This window comes from Cinclus cinclus, chromosome 1, assembly GCF_963662255.1.
Source record: "Cinclus cinclus chromosome 1, bCinCin1.1, whole genome shotgun sequence".
Lineage (NCBI taxonomy): Eukaryota > Metazoa > Chordata > Aves > Passeriformes > Cinclidae > Cinclus > Cinclus cinclus.
Window position 1 is genome coordinate 16506927 of NC_085046.1, and position 19351 is coordinate 16526277.

Below are 19351 nucleotides of genomic sequence, written 5' to 3' on the forward strand. Positions count from 1 at the left end.
TTCCTTGTCTTCATGATGCTGATTATGTCTTTAGAAAATCAAGCAATTTGGAGCACTTAGCTTGATCATCCAATGCACTGGCCAGACTCCCCTGATGCCACCTGCCTGTTACAACGAAGAGTGTGCCATGTCTGCTCATTTGAGATCTTTTTAGGTCACTGCTCATATTCTGCATCTTCTAATAATGGAGGACAATTATATACATCCAGAGTTTGTGGTATATATCTGCTTTACAGAAAAGGATGGACTCAGAGTTGTTATTACTGACTTAATCAAACTTTCTCAGAAGACCTGGTTAATATGTTTTCTAGGTTTTGCTAAACATGCAGTGGTCTGTGTTGCTCCGAGCAGAAGGAAATCCCCATTGCTGCTTTCACTCCTGCTATGCAGATGTCTGTGCTTTACCTAATCAAGGCTGCCTAATGAAGAAAGCTCTGCAATTTGTTGCAAATGACAGTTGAATCTCTAGTAAATGACAGGAAAGACTGCAAGGGGGGAAAGCACACATGCACAACTGACTTCTAAGGCTCCCATGAATATGAAAAAAAACCCCATTTGAGGTCCCCATTCAATCCAAACTTTGCAGAGGTGATAATTTTTTGCAGAAGTGGGAGCAGTTTTCTTGCTATTTGGGTGCCAAATACACATTTTTGCTGCAATTTGCAGCAGAAATAAGCATGCAGGGCTGTATTTGTAGCCAGTGAGACCATACAAATGTTGCAAATATATTTGACTAAGTTCTGTAACTGACCCAAAGGCATTGCAACATGGACAACCATCTTAATTGGACCATATAACCTTAATCTCACTGTGCCTCAGCTCTGCCTGTGTAAAACTGGGATAATGCCACTCTGCCATTGCAGGACAACAGCCGAAATAAATTTACCCATGTTTGTGAAAAGCATAAGTCCTAAACTGTGGGTTTCCTTCCTGTCATGGTCAGGAGAGGAAAGTGAATTATTTCAGACTGTCCTGGTTGCTTCTCAGCCCTCCTACCCTGGCAGAAATACCATTATCTCCATTCTCTCTTCATGCCAGCCCCTAGGTGAAGTTGGCTGTGGGTTCCCTGGAGCCAGGACACCCATTCCTGTGCTTGCTTGCACTCTGCTGTCCAGAAGATACTTGCAAAAAGAAGACAGCCCTGAAAGATTAAAGCCCATTTTCATGATTCTGTATGAAGCTTTATGTCTGACTGCACTTACTTGTTTAAAAAGCACCACCACAGGCCAAAACCAGGCCACTGCTCCCCAGGGATGGTGACATTAAAGCTGTGACTTCCCCAAGTTCAGCTGGTATTCTGAACTCTATACTGCTGGTTCCAACAATTATACCATTTCCCCCCCCTCCAGGTTTTAAGCTGTAATTACTGATTACCACTCTACTTACATCCATTACACAGCTATGACAACTCATCTATTTCTCTACCACATTTCACTACATTTTAAATCTCATTTACTGAAATGTAGTGAGCTATGGATCTGGAAGCACAGCTCTTCCATCCGTTCATTCACTCAGGGTGCCAGCTGGAGCTGAGCATGCACCATTTTAAAACTGGAAAAAAATTGTGTCCTCAATTGCTCCTGTGTTGCCAGCCAACGCAATCTCTTTCTGCATCACTGTGTCCAATCTCCCACCTGGAAAGTTGCACCATGTCATAGGAGAAGCTTTTTTCTTCAACTGAAAGGATTTTCATATATTTCAATGAACTGTGATTACAAGTCTTTAGTGTTGAGTTATTCCTAGCAAATTATAAATTACCAGAGGTTTATCTGTCTCTCCCACCATATCTCAGCATAATTTTAATTAGCTATGTACAGCAATAAAGACAGCTATTTGTGGTGAAAGAATTGATGGTGCCAGATTCAGGCTTTTTTCCTTCCAGAACTTCTATGGTGTGTGGCTGTGAAGGCTGAGAAAGAAGAGTGGGGTCTTTGGGATGGTGGGAGGCACAGCATACTCTGTCCCTGCCACTGTCACAACACTGCCTTGCAGGTGTACTCAAAGTGATGTAAGGGACATGCAGACCATGCTCTGTAGGTCCTGTGGCTTCAGGTCCCATGCCCTAGAGATGGCTTTTGCTGGCAGTGGAGACATAGCCACTGACTTGAGTGTGAGCAACAGACCTAGGGGTCTCACTGCACTAAACACATGCCACTCTCAGGTCTCTGGGAGCTCCTCTCATTTCTGCACTTCTTTTAGCCCTTATACTCAAGCATTTTCTTAATTCCTTTAGACAGATGTGCTGTCCTGCCTCATGATTTCCATAGCTCACTGTTGTTATTAAAGTCAGCTGGACACTTCTTGTCTCCATGTGCCCCATCCTCCCCTTCACTTGTGTGTGGATGAAAGACAGAAAACAGGATCAGCTGAAAACTGGCTGAGTGTGGGGCCTCTTTCACATCTTAAACATAATGCAAGCAAACGCCAATGTCATCCAAAGTACTTAAAGTGCTGGAAAGATCTGGAGCAGTACCAGTAGTGTACTCCAAAAAGAGTGGTGCAAAGACAAGAGGAAGTCAGAGCACCTTCCAGTCTCTTCCAAACCACAGGAGACTTGCAGAAGCAACTAAATATGGCATTCACCAACACATAAGCATGTGGCCCAGGCAACACAAACATGGTTTCATGAGCAGAAATATTTTGTAGAAATCATGCCTATGTAAAGGATATGGGATTTCACTTATCATGTAACAGGTAACAAGAAAAAGCAACGTTACTGCAGGGGGCAATGCAACTCAAACTGCTAAGCCTGGGGGGTCCAGAAGCACTCCCCATCTTTGGTGCTGTCCCTCATACTCTTCCAGATTTACCTTATCCTAGAGACAAGTGACATAAAACTGCACACAACGCTGGGTGATGTGGACTGTGGATGGACTGCTGAAGAGGTGTACAGGGTGGCAGGAGGAGTGATTTACAAGCAGAAAAGAGACAGAGCTGAAGGTACTTTGTAAAACACTGTTCTTTTCCTATTTTTGCTGCAAATATTTTATGCATCCCTGGCCTCATCACTTAGAATAAGCTTTTCACAAGTGATCACTATTTTTATATGATATATTTTTTTGAGTATCTAATGTGAGAAATGAAGCCAGGCCCACACCAGTGCTGAATTCTAAGCATCTCCTGGTTGTGCTCTCCATAGAGGAGGCTATAAACAGTACTCTGAAAAACCAGTCCCTCGATGTCTCAAGACAGACACTGAAAATAGATAGTTCTGGCTTTGATCTTCGTACATTGATGCTAAGGGGAACATATTTAAAAACGCCCATTTAAAAATGAACAGTTCTTTATTCATTGTGTGCTCTGAACAACACACCCCAAATATGGCATAGGGCCACATCAAATGGGGATAACAAAAAGAAGTAATAATCACTCATTCACTGAATGCAGCAGAGGGCCTGTAGAAAATTTAATTGAAGGGCCTCATAAGGATGTATTACACAATGCCCTAGCTCAAATTGTACAGGCAGTCTTGATGCCCAATTTGTCAGAGCCTGTCCTGGCACCTCATGCCCTCTTTAGATGCAAAGATTATGCATATTAAATATCAACAAATGAACAGTGGGAGGGAGTTCTTCTGGGAACAGTCTGAAAATACTCACTTTGCTCCTTTTCTTGGCTGAGAGCATGCAGTAATTATGAGGAAGTTTCATATCTGAAACCCTTCTGATGCCCAAGACCCAAAGCATGACCCAGAGATGTGTGGGCCATGGCAGTAGCTCAGCGCAGTGGAGCAGCACTGCTCCTGCCAGCCAGAAATCAAACAGCTGCAGGGGAAAAACATCTCCCTGTGCTTAGTCAATACCTGTCATTCACTTCTGGTCTAAATAAAAACTGAAAAACACAGAGAATGCATGGTGGATTTTTAAAAACTTCCCTATCCATTCGGGGTGGAACTGGCCCTGTTGAAGTCAGGAACACCCACCTGTCAAGATTTCACCTCTGCTTTTTATTTGTGCTTGTGCATGCATGTTTATCTCTCTGCCTTTGTCTCTTGCCTTTGTCTCTCTTTGCCTGTCTCTTTGCCTTTGTCTCCTCTCTGGAGCTTTGTTCATTGAATTTATTATATTGTCTCTTTTTCCAGTTTCTGGGAAGCTCTTTTAAACCCAACACCCCTTACACTTATAGGATGCTTTCCCCCCAGGATAAAGAACAATAGTTTGATTTGTGACAAGCCCTGCAAGCCCTTAGGTATCAGAAGTTTATCACTTGGAGCTGTTTCCTAATTCAAAATCTGACGGTGACAGGTAGAGGTATAGAATATATTCAGGCCATAGGAAAAAGGCTTTGTGGATGAGTATTTTCTTCTTCTGAGAAAGGCCTCAGGTCTTTCTCTGAAATCTCAGACTGTCAACCATGCCATGGTTTTTCAATGAGACAGATGCCCCGACCTTGAAAGGGATGGAGAAACTAACACAAAGAAAATAAAAGAATAAGGCAAGCAACAAATAAGCTACCCACAAGCGTCCAACCCTAAGGAAGATACACACTGTATTACAAACTTACAAACCCGAAGGAAAATGCACAGTAACTCACATTACATTATGTAGATAAAATAAGGTTTACTGAATGCTAATTTTTCTCATCAGCATATCACAGAGTACAGAGGCAATGCTAGAAATGGTGATAACCATTGTGTCTAAGTCCCTACGTCTCTCACAGAGACCATCCTCTTAAACTTAATGGAAATGTATCTATAAAACATTCACCGCAATAAAAGCCTCCAGAGACAGAGTCTAAGTAGCATCATTAGTATGGAAAATGCTTCATAAATCCCGATTCCAATAATCTCTGGTAGCATAAAGGATTCATCTCGTTATGACTTTCTAGCAGAGCCTTGTTAATTCTCACTTCACTAATCTGTGGCCTTGAAAATTCCCTGTCTGCATTTCAGTGAAGTGTTGACAGCCAAGTGAAATAGGGAAGTATTCCAGCAAAGGCTACAAGTGACAGAATATACCACTAAACACTCACTAGATTTATATAAAATACTGTACCTGACTAAACTAAATGAAATAACAAGTCTTTAATACATTACCATACACAATTTTTATTTTAGGATTTGAAACCAAATAGCAGAATCTATCAATTAATTTATTACATATTATATTTTGCAAGGCACTGCCATAGGAACAAAAGGAATTCTGGCTTAAGGACATCACTTGTGACACATTTCCGAGATGAAGTATCTAAGTTTGGGACTATAGACTATTGACTATAAGCTTTTCAGACCGCTATTGGCAACAAAAATCTTGAAGTCACATGCATGCACACATACACACATATAAATATGTATATAGACCACACATGCTACTACAGTCTTACGTGCACATCTACTGGTACCACGAATATGACTGCATAGTTTACTGAAGAGTTACATAGTTCTGTTTATGAGGCAGTGTGGATAAGAAGACAAAATGACTGAATAAAAGAAATTCTGCCCAATTTTCCAGGCTCGGGAACTCACTTTGGTTCTCCTACCCCTAAGTGTATTTTGAAAACCATTAAAAACTCTTTTAATTGTAAACATACCTTAAAAAAACCTATCCTTTTTTTCAGAACTAGGCAGGCAGGAACTTATGTAATCTCTTGCCAAAAATATACAATTGACCATAATTGGGTATTAGGGTCTGAATTGTTAATCACTACACCATCAGAATTATAAAACCCAGAGAATAAAAACATTTGTTACCATTATGCAAAAACCACCACTATCAAAATATTAATAAAACTACACTACACTGTCAAATGCACCAAAATTTCGATCCAAAATGCGTTAGTGCAGATGACCTCATCAAGTATTTCACATTTAATTCTTTTTGGTTAATTTTACAACATCTCTGGCAATACTACTATTCCATTACTGCAAAGCACACCCTCCAAAATGACCCAAATTTAGATGCATTTCAAAACATGCTCTTTTCTACTCCTTTCTGCATGGTTTGCCAGTGAGCACATTGACAGATGGGGTACCCCTGTGCCTGACTGCCTCTGAGATCTTATAGAAAGGAGAGAAAAGCAGAGCACAGGGGCACCTTGGAGCCATGGAAGCTCCTCAGTGAAGCTGGCAGAAGTGTTTTGTTATACACTGACTTTCTGTATGCCAGTCTCAGAGAAAACACTTCTGTCCCTCTCATCTGCACTCTCATGCGGAGAAGCCACCATTACATCTCCCTAATCCTCAGCAGCAGAGCTCTGTCAGTGGGATGTCCATAGGAGAAGCAGGGAAAGGGTAGAAAAATAGGAATTTATTTCAGATTTCAAAACACTTAAGTATTTGAGACAGCAGGTGGCTAGCCTGGTCTGTACAAGAAATACTGGCTCTAGGTGGAAGCACTGTGTTGTAGAAAGCACGTTACTTGCTCTGCTTTATATGACTTCTGCAGTGCCATTTTTAGCTCCTGCCTTTTTCATGCACTGAAAGCACATCTAACACATACATCAAGTTTGTGCATTTGATGTTCATCTCCTATTCCCTGTACTTTGATACCAATTTCTGTACAGTTATGAATGAGTGGCATTGGAAGTTCTTTCCCTCCTCACACAAAATCTGCCCAGTTCTGTGGTGCAAAATCAAAAAGCCTTCATTAAACCAGTCACAATTTCTCACTTCAATAGTAGAACTATAGAGGAGATTCAATAGTAGAAGAGCTACTTCTTCCTTCTGCCTTCAAAGATGAAATGTCTTGAGCACCCATCACTTTGTTACTACAATCCAAGTTACAAACCTTTGAAAGTCAAAGAAGTGTCAGCATATTTTGTTTTACTTCTCAGACCATTTAAAATAACATATATGCTGATATTTTACTGTCATAGTTCTCACATATTAGGCAGTCTGACAAAACTTTAAGATATTTTAAAAGAAGAAAAATTAAAATGCAACCAAGCTTTGTTTTAGAAATTAAAGATAAGATATAAAATTAACATACCAACAGCCATCATATAATCCCAGCGGTCTATGAGGCACATATTGAAGATCAGATGGTCAGATGTTTGCCCTTGACCAATGAGTGGAATGTTTCTCTCCAAATTTTGGGTTATTGCAGAAGTCCAGCCAATGAGAAACCAAAAGACTACCAGAAGAATAACAGACAGCATCCTCATCACTCTCCCACCTGTCATATATGGAATACGCTGAGCTGTTCGGGACAGGAATACCTTCAAAACCCTGAAAAATTCAGACAGTGCAGAATTAAGAAGAGCAGTCACAGGAATTAGACTTCCATTTTATTTTGGTACCAGATTATTTAGAAAACAAACCAACAGTCTTTCCTCTGACAGTATGTACAAGAACAAAGTTTGGAACATTATTACTTTCATACTAATCATATTTAAATGGAACTGACTGCTGCCCAGAGAGTGTTATATAGCAATAATAGAAAATATTAGCTATGCTTATGTTAGAGACACACATTTATAGGCTGTCTTGTCAAGCTGTTTTGTACGTTCCATCTCCCAGTGGAAGACTTCTGTCTTTGAAAGATGAAAGGTCATTTCCATAAACCAGCAACCATGTATGTGAGATTTTATTCTGTTTTGATGCTGCCTGCTCATCTCCAATCCTGCAATTTCCAGAGAACAAATTAACACTTCTTAGATATTTTTCCCACTGAGTGTGATGCTGCTGAGACAATAACCTACTCATCACAGAAATAATAGTGGAAGGCACTTTGCTAATTAAATGGAGGTTGATTTGTTTAGAGGCAACAACATGTTTTTTTGAGCTAGGACAGAACCATCACAGAAAAGCCACATCACACATCAAGCACTTATACCACCTAACAGCTACTGAAAGTGTAATACTCACTTTAAAAATAATTGTACTTATTATTAGGATAAACTTACTCCCACCAAGAATTGTTCAAGGAAATAGCGTTTCCTATCCATCACTACCTGCTAATGCAGAAAAAGATCTTCCTAGGAGCATAAGAACAACCAAAATTTGAGTAAATCCCCTTGGGAAGAAGTAGTTTGATTCTTCATGTATCACAAAATATCTCTCTGTGCTGCCTGCACCACAGGGATCTGACAGAAGCATCTTCTGGGAGCATTGCAGTGCTCCTGCCTTGGCCCTGCTAAGCTAACAAGGATGAGCACTGAGAAAAGGCTATCATGGAAGTTTTTATGCACCCAGACCATTAGAAGCAGATGAGCTGATGTTTAAAGGCTGTTTTAGACACTGGGGTGAGGAGTCTTTCAAAGTGAAGAGTTCAATTGTTTCAGTGATTTTGTTCTCAAAATCACAGTGGTTCCTGATTCCTGAACATAAGCATACCCAGTCTTGATATCCACAAAGAGACAAATTATCACTGAGGTTTTGGGATAATTTTTTCCTAAAGTCGATTTTTAAATGCCCGTGTCAACTCTTAAGTAATTTCAGCATAGCAAGCATCAAGCCACCTCCCAAGACATTCTACTACCAGGCCTTCTTTTTCAGCAATACAAAATCACACTTCAAGTTAAAATTTATGCTTGTATTTGCCTGAGAGAAGGCAGAAGCAACCAGTGTTGCCTCTCAAAAAACTAACAGAGCTGAGTCTTTAAAGGCAGAAGCACAAAAGGATTTCTGCATCCATAACAATGAATCAGCATTTGACTACAAACACAGCCTTCACAGTGTGCATTAGGTGAAGTGAGAGATCTGAATATGTTAAACATTATTCAGCTGTTTCCCTCCCAACAGTCACTCCACAGGGAGTCACAGTTTTTGATCTTTCCATGTTTGATAGATGTTCTGCTATCCCTTTACAGATGTTAAGTGCCTTATGTTGGAAGCAGACTCCCAGAGACTTCATCCAGGAGAGACAGAAAACTCCACAGAGGCATGGCAGGCCACTTCCCCCTGCACTGCTCAGCCACAGCTCTACTGTTCCAGGGCAGCACTTGAACTCTAAACACTAAATTCCTGATTTTTTCTAAAATCAGGAAGCAAAGGCTTCCCTTCTCCCTGTTGTGAATTCTGGTCAATAGTTAGCTTCTCTGAAGGGAAGAAAAAGGTATTCTTTTTGTAATGAAGTGGAAAATTTCACAGTTATAGTCTGTCATTTGAGAAAAATCTCATCATACATTTTTATGAATGTTTAATTATTAGAGAAATCACACAAACCAGCTGAGAACTATTAGAAATGTTTTGTATTTTGGCTCCAAAGTAAATTCTTGATGATTCTGCTGAAAGTCAACATGTGAGCCTATTTTGGGCATAATAAGGCAGGACCCATTAGATTTTTTTCATTACTAGTTTGTTAACTGCTGCCGGTGAGACAGCTTTCTAAGGGAGATGTGTGGGCTGCTGTAACACTGTTTACCTAAGCACAGTGAAACAAATAATATTTTGAAATATAGCAGTCAAATCCCCTCCAATTTGGATCAAATCACATTTCCTTTTTTTCCCTCTTTTCACAAAAATAAGCATCCCCACTATAATCATTTCTACCTTAGACTTGTAGGCTTAAATGTAAGCCAACCTTTACGCTCATTTCTTCAAACATTCTTTCTCTGAAAAGCTGTAAAAAACTTGGCTTAGATAAGTAATGTAAATCTCCTGTTCAGAGGTTCTGGTATAAAAGCAGTCAAGCAGAACACAAGCTCCCAAGTTGCAATTCCCTCATCCTCCTGCCACAATGTGAATCCAAAGCCTTGCTGCTCACCACCTCAGCATTGACTTACATGCTCTGTCTGCTCTTATCTTCTATGTATTATTGAACATGTATCAAAGCAGAGACAACTGCCCAGGAGTTCCTCTCCCAAGGGCACATCTCGCCAGACTGGAGGGTCATTATCTTTCCTGTACCTCTGACTCATACTATCAAAGTTCACTGTAAAAAAGTTGAATCACTGCAGTATAAGACCAGACTGCCTCAGCAAACACATGGTGTTTGATTACTGGTACCTTTGTCAGAAAACAGGGGAATTCTTGATTCAAATCTCTGCCCAAATTTCTGGGTAGACAGTGTTCAACCCCCCCTTTTCAACTCAGTTCAATATCACTATATCGGGTCAAACTAGCTATTGAACAAATAAAAGAGAATTCTTACAGGGAGCTAAGAAGTGGGGCTGGTGGGGTGCATTGCTACTGAGAAATCAAATATGCCCTGGGTCATCCCTGGCACCGAAGCCAGCTGGCAGAGAACAGCCAGCATCCATACTATTACCCTTAGCCTCACAATTGGGCAGGACAGAGGATGGGGTCCCAGTGCCCAGGAAGGTTCTCAGATGCTACTTAATTTATTAATATAGATGTAGCCCCAGATTCAAGTTCCTGAGCAAATTAATGTTTAATTATGAGTATCAAGTAAGGCAAACTGGACAGACTCCTTCCACTGTCCTGTCTACAGATAAAATTACTGGCAGCGCCAGTCAGTGCCCTGGTAGAAGCTCAGGGGTCTGTTTTAGACATAAGTTCTCTGATCTAAAGCAGAAGAGGAAACAACCATGTTCCTCAGCATCTTCTAGATATACTCCCATCTAAAACCAGCATATGCAATCCACTTTTCTGTACTGTTATTGGATAATTGAACAATCATTTCCAGTGACATGTCATCAACTCTGTTTACAGGCAGATCAGAGAGAACACTACAATGTGTTCTACCTGCTTTTCTGGAAGCTTTGACTCACAGACAGCTACAGCTAGGATTAAAGCTGATATGCAATAGCCATTCCTTTTACAGAGTAAACAGAAGGTGCAGTTCAGGCTGAATGAGCTGTCTGGAGACCACGGCACATAACTCCCAACTCTGCTGGCTGCACCATCAAGTCTGGGGAGAATTAAGCTACACAGTCTGAGGATTTTCTTTGTAGTGTCTGGCTCTGTATAAATGGAGAAGGGGAGGGCTTGGTTGCAAACACTGAGAGCCAAGGGAAGCCCAGAAGCTGGGAAAGGAAGTGATGCTGCAAGTGGATCTGAAGCAGAGGGACAGAGCACACTGGTTCACAGGACTGGCTGGGTTCACCAGCTTGGAAACACCAAGTGAAGCACGTGGCTGCTGCTGTAGTTATAGCCCAAGGTGCAATGTGTAACCATAGAAAATAAATAAAACCATATTAAATTTTCATGTCATAGCAACAAAGAGATGGCCCCCAAACTACCACTGACTGCATAAACAGCAGGAACAACAGGTGAAGGATCCTGCTTTGACAGCAATGACCTGGCAGTTTGTTTATTTTTTATTTCCAGCATCTGTCATTTTGTGACTCTACTGAGTCATTCTGTCAAACTGCTCTGTTCCAGACTGGTGATTCTTATTATGATACAAAAGCAGCATCAGAAAGATAACAGGTCAAGTAATTCGGAAGTATTTTGCTCTCCTACAGTGCAGAGATTATGTCTTATCTACTTTTCTGGACTAACAGTGAATATGCCACTAGTTATTTTGAGTTAGTAAACTGATGTGGTTCTAATAAAAGTGAAAAGGTACCAGTGGGACATATATGATACCATGTCAATACAAAAGAGTGCCTACTTCACACTTGACACACACACATACACAAATACTGAGTGCAGGTACAATTTCCACATCAGGAAAGATGACTGAATAAAGAATATCAACACTTTAGGCCTGAGACCTCAGAAATCATATTTAGATAGACTCATACCATCAGTTACTGGCTTTTGCTGGAAGGGATAAAACCCAACTGAGAAATCAACAGCTTTCTAAGCAACTTCCCAGCCGAAAGTGTCCAAATTAGTCATTGTCTACTTCCCAAGTGATTTCTCAAGACCTCAGCACAAAATAAACTAGAACCGCACCACTGAAGACAATACTCTTATGGGATAATCTTTTGCTTTTTTGATTCTGACCACACTGAACCTGAGCTAACCTGGATTGAGAGACATGCCCTGTCAACAGCACAACCGCAGGGCAAGACCAGCATCATATGCATCATGTTGTGTCCAGAGAAAATATACAACTAGAAAAAGAAGTTTGGCAAATATGTGGGTGTATGGATACTTCTGAGAGCCCCCATCTTGTGTGTAGCCAGCAAACTTGGCCACATACCACTGACAGCCATCAATTTTTCTCAATTCCTTCACACTATGCATGCAACATCTTACACTGTAGATTCAGAAAAAAAATTTATAATAGCAAATACATGTCAAGAATACTGCCATGAAAGACAACAAATGCTTAGAAGAATTGACTAACCCATCCAAATGCACTGGATTTTGTAATGAGTAACAGAGCACAAGTGTGCCTTTGTGGCCAAGGCCAATGCTGTCCTGGGGTGCATTAGGAAAAGCATTGTCAGCAGGTTGAGGGAGGTGATCCTGCCCCTCTGCTCAGCCCTGGTGAGGCACATCTGGAGTGCTGTGTCCAGTTCTGGGCTCCTCGGTACAAGAGACACATGAAGCTAATGGAGTGGGTCCAGCTGAGGGTGGCAAAGATGACTGAGGGACGGGAGCATCACTTTTATGAGGAAAGGCTGAGGGAGCTGGGCCTGTTCAGCCTTGAGAGGAGATGACTGGGAAGGAGCCTCATCAGGGTCTGTCAGCATCTGAAGGGAGGGTATCACAGGATGGATCCAGGCTCTTCTCAGTAGTGCCAAGCAATAGGACAAGAGGTAAAAAGCAGAAACTAATGCACAGGAAGTTCCACCTGAATACCTGAGGAAGAAATTCTTCACTGTGCAGGTGATCACACACCAGAACAGGCTGTTGAGAGACGCTGTGGAGTCTCCCTCACTGGAGATATCCAAGAACCATCTGGATGCAATCCTGTGCAATGTGCCCTAGGATAACCCTGCTCAAGCAGGGAGGCTGAACCAGTTGACCACTGTGGTCCCTTCCAACCTGACCCACTCTGTGATTCTGTGAAGGCTGGTCTGCACACTGAGGCCACTAATGATATCATAAACTTGCTCCAGTTGCAAGGTAAACTACAGGTACCAATAGTACTGGAAATACAAGGAGGGAGACTGCGCTGCAGGATTGTTTCCTCTCTACTGGAAGTGTACCTTGACTTTAAATCCTTACCTGGAGGTCTGTGTTTGATAAATGGCAATATTAATATGTGAGGATATCTTAATGGTAAAAATTCCCAATCAGATAATTTTGTGTATTGAGTAATGAGAGAAGCAGTGCTGTTTCTGAAATATTTTCTGCAACAAGTTATATTTACTTTCAAAAATGTGATTTTGAAAGTACAGTTTCTTTGACATATTCCCTAGAGTTTTATAGTGATTTGCTATTGTGGGAAACTAATGCAATACAAATTTATAATGTATAGCCAGAATAACAAGCTCTGAAGATGTATTTTATCTCAGTGCCTGGTAAAATCTACCTCTAGTAAGCAAAGAGACATGTCATGACTTAATGCTAAACTAACACAGTACTTTCCTAGATTAGTTTTAATGCTACACATATAAAGGTAATCCTACAGTGCTTGAATGAAAGTTCCCTTCCTGGATAAACAGGGGACAATTTCTGACATAATTTCCAGGAGTTTGGGCAGACTGAGGAAGGTGGGAGGGAAACCACATGCAGTTCAAGGAAAGGCTCTGGGTATTGGGAGGCAACAGGACAGTAGGTTTCCCACTGCAATCAGAACCACTCCACTCACTCACTCACTCACTCACTCACTCACTCACTCACTCACTCACTCACTCCCATGTGACCAGCACTGCACTAGCATTTTCTTGCATATTTAATAACATGGAGGAGGTCTAAAAATGCTACTTGCTTTGATGAAAATATGTTCATTTGAAGTAGCTTTTGTCTGCCAATCTGTAGGTAAGCCTGGGGTGAGCATTATTTCTTTAAATGTAGCCAAGGATTCTGACTTTTTTCATGCTATGCATGGGTTTTATTTTCTCCTTTCACCTGCAGTTCTAAATTCCCACCTGAGAAAAGCTCAATTTCCTGGTGGATTATAGAACAAAAAGCTTCCTCTGCCTGCAGCCAGTTCCAAGAACTGCAGCTGGAGTTTTGACAGACCAGCTGAGCCTTGCTTTTCCCCAGTGCCTCCTTGCTCCCCAGCTCACAGCCCTGCTGCCTGCATCTGTTCCAGCTGCCTCCCAGCTCCCATTGCAGGAGACACTGAAGCTTCTGCCTGTGTGTTGTGTTGCTTTTTGAAGTGCTTTTGTTTATATCACCATATCATCCAGGTAGGTCTTATCAGAAACAGCCACTCCTCAGCAGCACTCCTCCATCCTGAATGTGTGCTGATGGATGTACTAAGCACTGGGGAGCTGAGAGGTAAGAAGGCTCAACAAGGGGACTGTCCATGTCACGTAACTAGGTTTCAGTGATGCAGACCAAGTCTCCTTATTTATTAAATCCTCATCTGCTTTGTGCTAATTATCTCTTATAATAAACCACTTACTGCACTAATACTCCCACGAATCCTGCTGAGATTAGCAGAACTACAGAGTGCCAGTGAAATGTCTGACACTCTGCTGTCAAACTGACGAGGCAGAGCTGCTACAGACTACACTGTAAACCATTAAACAAAAAGCCCATCAATCTGTCCCCGGACAACCAGCAGTGAGATATCACAGAATGGTTAGGTTTGGAAAGGACCTTAGAGTTCATCTCATTCCACCCTGGTGACATGGGCAGGGACACCTTCCACTCTACAAGGTTGCTCAAAGCCCCATCCAACCTGGCCTTGAACATCTTAATGTCTCCTCTTTGTCAACTACTTGGGCTTAAGGTTACATCACGCAGAGCTCATGACCATAGAATCTTATGCTTAAAGTTCTGAAAATCACAGGTTCTTGGGATAGGCACAAAGCCATCTCCTTCCAAGTCTGCTATTGAATGGTTAACATAACCATCTCAGTATCTTCCTCCTAACAGATGTTTTAAATAACTACATCCCTCACTCAGTGAAAAATGAGGTCAGCTCCTAAGACAATTTTCTCCATAAGCAAACCAATCTTGAAGTCTTTTCCTTCATTCAAATTTGTAGTGAGTTTGTGACAAAAGCTTTACTTCCTAGATCCCCAAGACTCCTGCCACTAGTAGTTTGGTCTAAAGATCATAAATCCTTCAATCTATATAAGGTCTGGCTAAGTTAAATATTTGCTTTTTAAAATTCATCAGGTGCTTATTGTCTTTTTTGCAAATCTAAAGCCATTGAGTTCTTTACCCTTATCAAAGACTTTCAGAACAGGCAGTACAAAAGATCCTAAGGTCAGTATTTATCAGGAAGCTTACACTGTGAAAACAGATGCAAGAATTGCCTCCTGGTAATCTTTTCCTACAACAGGTCAATAACATTTTCAAGGCTTTCATTCCAAAATTTACTTCACTGTCTACTGTGGAGTTGAATGTACAAAAGGCAACACCCCTGGTGAACCTGGTTCACAATGTTTCATTTAACAAAGGCTAATGAGTAAAATCAGCTGGGATGAAGAATTTCCCTCCTTGTTAGTGCTGCTCTGTCTAACACTGCTCCTCTATCACTGAAAACATTCACAGACAATTTCAACAACCTTTTCGATTTTCAGAGGCGTTTCCTAGCATCATCAATAAGGTAGCTGGGCAAAACCTCATGCCAAAATTTGTAGTTTTGTTCTTAACATAGTTATACTACAAACAGGGAAAGTCTTGAAATGGATAAAGCCCAAATCCAAACCAAAGTAAATCTGAGAGTGGCCATTTATACTGAGGTAGACAGATCACGGTGCTAATAACACCAAGGGTGGGGTTTGTTCCCCTCATGGACCATTCACTTAAAGAGATGGACTTGATGATCCTTGTGGGTCCTTTCCAGCTCAGAATATTCTGTGATTCTCTTTCCTTTCTTCTCCTCCTTAAGTTCACTGGCAAGCACTGTGCTTCTTATAGGAGAATGGTAAGCCCCACTTTGAAGAGACAGTACTTTTCCAGCATTTTTAATGGGGCCAGAAAACTAAAATCCCTCACTCCTTTTAAGCTGAAGATGGTAAATATTCTGGTCCATCTGCATGATGTGAAAAGTTGCTGTTTTATTAAAGATGCAGCAATCCACTGCAGCTGTACTATGTTTTTCACTTCTACAAAGGTATTAGAATAATTTATTCAGGTACTACAAAAGAAGAATCTAAGGCTTCTCTCTGGATCAAAAAATAGTGAATAAAATTTAGTGGACTTGAGTGAATTATAATTCACTGTGCTAGCAGATATTAATTGTGAAAACTGAACTATATATCCATAGCATATTTACAGATCACTGTACTTGGTGTTTTGAGAACTACACTAAACAGTAGTCAGCAGCTGAAGGAAAACAACCATAATTTCACAGATAAATTATTTGTTTTCATGTTCACAGGTAGACACCACATTCTTGACCCTATGTATCCTACTTCACTAGTGGTTTATGTGATACTGCAACTGTTAGTTTGGGTGTGCTACATTGTGGATTTGAAGATTAAAAGATCTTCACTAAAATCTTCACTATAAAGATCTCATCCTTTACTTATTATTAATCCTAATTACATAGCAAGGTTCTACACTAAAGCAGAATAAAATGAAATGTGTTGCTATGTGATTACTTTTGTCTTATAAGTTGTTTTAACAAAATTAAAAATTATTTAATAGTGTTCTTCTAATAATATCATGCAACTATGCTACTGAATTTTCTAGAGCAGCATCTGAGATCCTGCAGCTTGCAGGGCAGATGTAGCTCTTCATTTCACTGAGGCTGACAGTTCATGGCTGACATCCCTGGGAGCCCATTAATGCACAGATCAGTACAGGTGTTGGCATGGTCTCCACATCCCCAGCAAAGAGGAGTTTCCCAACACTGCCCTAAAGGAACAAATACATTGATTTACAAGAACTAAACACGGAGTCTGGGTTTGGATTTGTCATCACAGAAGCTTCAGTGACCTAATGATTTTTTTGAATATTCCACTTGCAGGAGATGAAAAGCAGGAAAATGGATTTCTCCCTGGAAGTCAAATTGTGTTTCCTTTATAAAATTTCTCATTATGATATTTTCTTGGAGATCTTCAAACTTCGTGTGATGTCTGGCATTATCTGCATTTGTAAGACGATAAATACACAATTTTTAAAGAAACAATAGAATCAGTAGATTTCTCTGATGGAAGTGCTATTTCTCTGTCAATCTACAGACAGAGCAAGCTCAGATCTGGGAGACAGCAGCAATAACAGTAGGAGACTTGGAGCAGATGAAGGAATCTGGAAACAAAATTCCCAAGAAACAGAGAAGATTCTGGAGAGTCTGATGTAAGTTCAAAATTCATTAAGCTGGATCAAATCAAGACCACTGTGCATGGCACACAAATCAAGAATTAGGCACAAGCACTGCTACTTCTGGTCTGACACATCTCATTGCTTTGAGGTTTTCCATCAAAAAATAAGTCACCTGATTGACTCATCAGTCAGATTTTCTGAGTTTTCTCTTTCTGGAGGAGGATCTTGCAGGACCAGCTGCACACAGTGCAAAGGTGTCACTGACTGTGGGTCCAGCTGCATTTCCAGAGGATGTTCAAGAGAAGTATTTTAAAAATAAACTGGTTTAAGTACATTGCATTGAAAAAATTCAGTAAAAAGAAGGAGACTAGGAAAGAACTGTATCTCTGAAGCACTGACTAAAGCACCATACACAAAATCTTTTGGCACTAAACTGTCCCCTCACAGATTTATTTGCAAGCACTTACTTCCTTTTCTGCTGTGCAATGACATTTTTACATACTACTTTAAAATGGCAATTAATTATTAAAGATGCAGGAAGCAAACATCAGCAGCCGAAGGGACAGGATCCTGTCCTGTCTTTATACACTGTGAGCCACCATTTTTATGCCCTTATGTTTTTGGAGTGTGTTTTTTTCCTTTCTGTCAGAGTGTTACAGTGCTGGAAGTTACTGTGAACTGGCTAAATTGCTTCCATTTTGAATGACTAGAATCATGTGCATCTTTACATATCCAAATGAAGCCATCTAAATGTTCACTTTTCTAACTCATTATCCTCCTAATCTTATCACTTAATTGACAATCTTGAACCCGAATTTCTTTTGAACTGTGAGGACAGAGGTGGAGATAAAATGCAAGGTCCAGTCTTCTATGAGTTGTGCTCTCACTTAAGACACTTTCATTGCCATGCCAGATAATTAAACAGCTCAGATGTAGCAGAAAGAACTTGTCTTGACTATTTAACTTTCTTTAGGTGTGAGAAAGAGTAATAATCACACCCACTGGACACAATCCTTCCCTCAGATCCACAACACGGACAGCTGTACTTAGCAGACCTCAGAAGAGGTGCTAGGTTGCCATCACCCTTATTATATGGTGCTACATTGACAGGAGTTAATGAAATGTGGTACAGAAAGACACATAACTGCATTATTTAGTTATAACATTTGTTGCTAGTTTTGTGCCCATTTTAATAAAACAAATGTTTACCGATTTATAATGTGATTGACAGGCAGCAGTGTTTTGTATCAACTCTACTGTAAAAGAAGCTCTTTATCAGCACTGTGTTCTCCTTCCACTTGTGGAATAAATATTAACTTTATCTCGTGGTTGTGCTTGAAGGTATCATGGCTAAGGCCTTCATGGGTATTTGAAAGGAAAGTTTATTCTTCAGCTTGCCTACAAAAGATAAGATTCAAACCACTTTTATAACAGATAAAATCAGGAACATCTCCACCTGTCACAAGATATAGCGGTGTCAACATCAATAGAAATTGAAACTATAAACAATGTTAACTTCATTGAATAAAATTTCCAAGTTATAAAATATTGTTATTATTAAAATATTCCTCAGTAAATGTGCACCTGGAGTAGCTTACACAGAATGGAGTGAAAATGCTGGCAAGGGTATTAAAACTCATCAGGCATCTGGGGAGTTATTACATCTCTGGTTGATTAACTCACAGAATAGCCAAGGTTGGAAAAGAGGAATTAAGGATTTCTCTGATACCACCCTGATCCAAGTCAGGATCAATGACAGCAGGTTACTGAGGACCTGGGGTGTGAGTTATTAGACTATGTCAAGCATCTCCTACAGAGGGGAAAGCAAGAGGCCAGTTTCTGGCATGGAGGAGCAGTGACCCTCTGCAGAATAGAAAGTCTAACATGAAGTTAAATAGCAAAGGTTTCCACAGAAGCTTCACATCTTTCATGGCAAATTCCAGGCTCTCAGGAGATACATAACATGAAGGAACAACATCACATAAAAATATACCTCTAATCTATCAATATAAGGGTTCAGATATGGCTATTAGAGGTTGCAGTACTACTACAGACCTTCCTTTGCTTTGCTAGTCATCTTATTTTACATTCTTCACTCTCAAAAGTAGCAATGACAAAGGCTCCAAGCCTTCATTACTTCAAAGTCCTATCTTTTCTTCTAAATACAGATGATGCAGAGGACAAACAGACATTAGTCCATAACCAAGCTGAGAGTCA

The 19351-nt window shown here is 40.5% G+C and overlaps 1 protein-coding gene across 1 annotated transcript in view; it reads right to left on the reverse strand.

Annotated features, from left to right (window-relative positions):
• GPR158 (G protein-coupled receptor 158) overlaps window positions 1-19351 on the reverse strand; it is a 180218-nt gene that overhangs the window by 12627 nt on the left and 148240 nt on the right. Inside the window, exon 7 of the mRNA XM_062494249.1 lies at window positions 6927-7165. Coding sequence (XP_062350233.1) covers window positions 6927-7165 — 239 coding nt within the window. The remainder of the gene's footprint in view (window positions 1-6926; window positions 7166-19351) is intronic.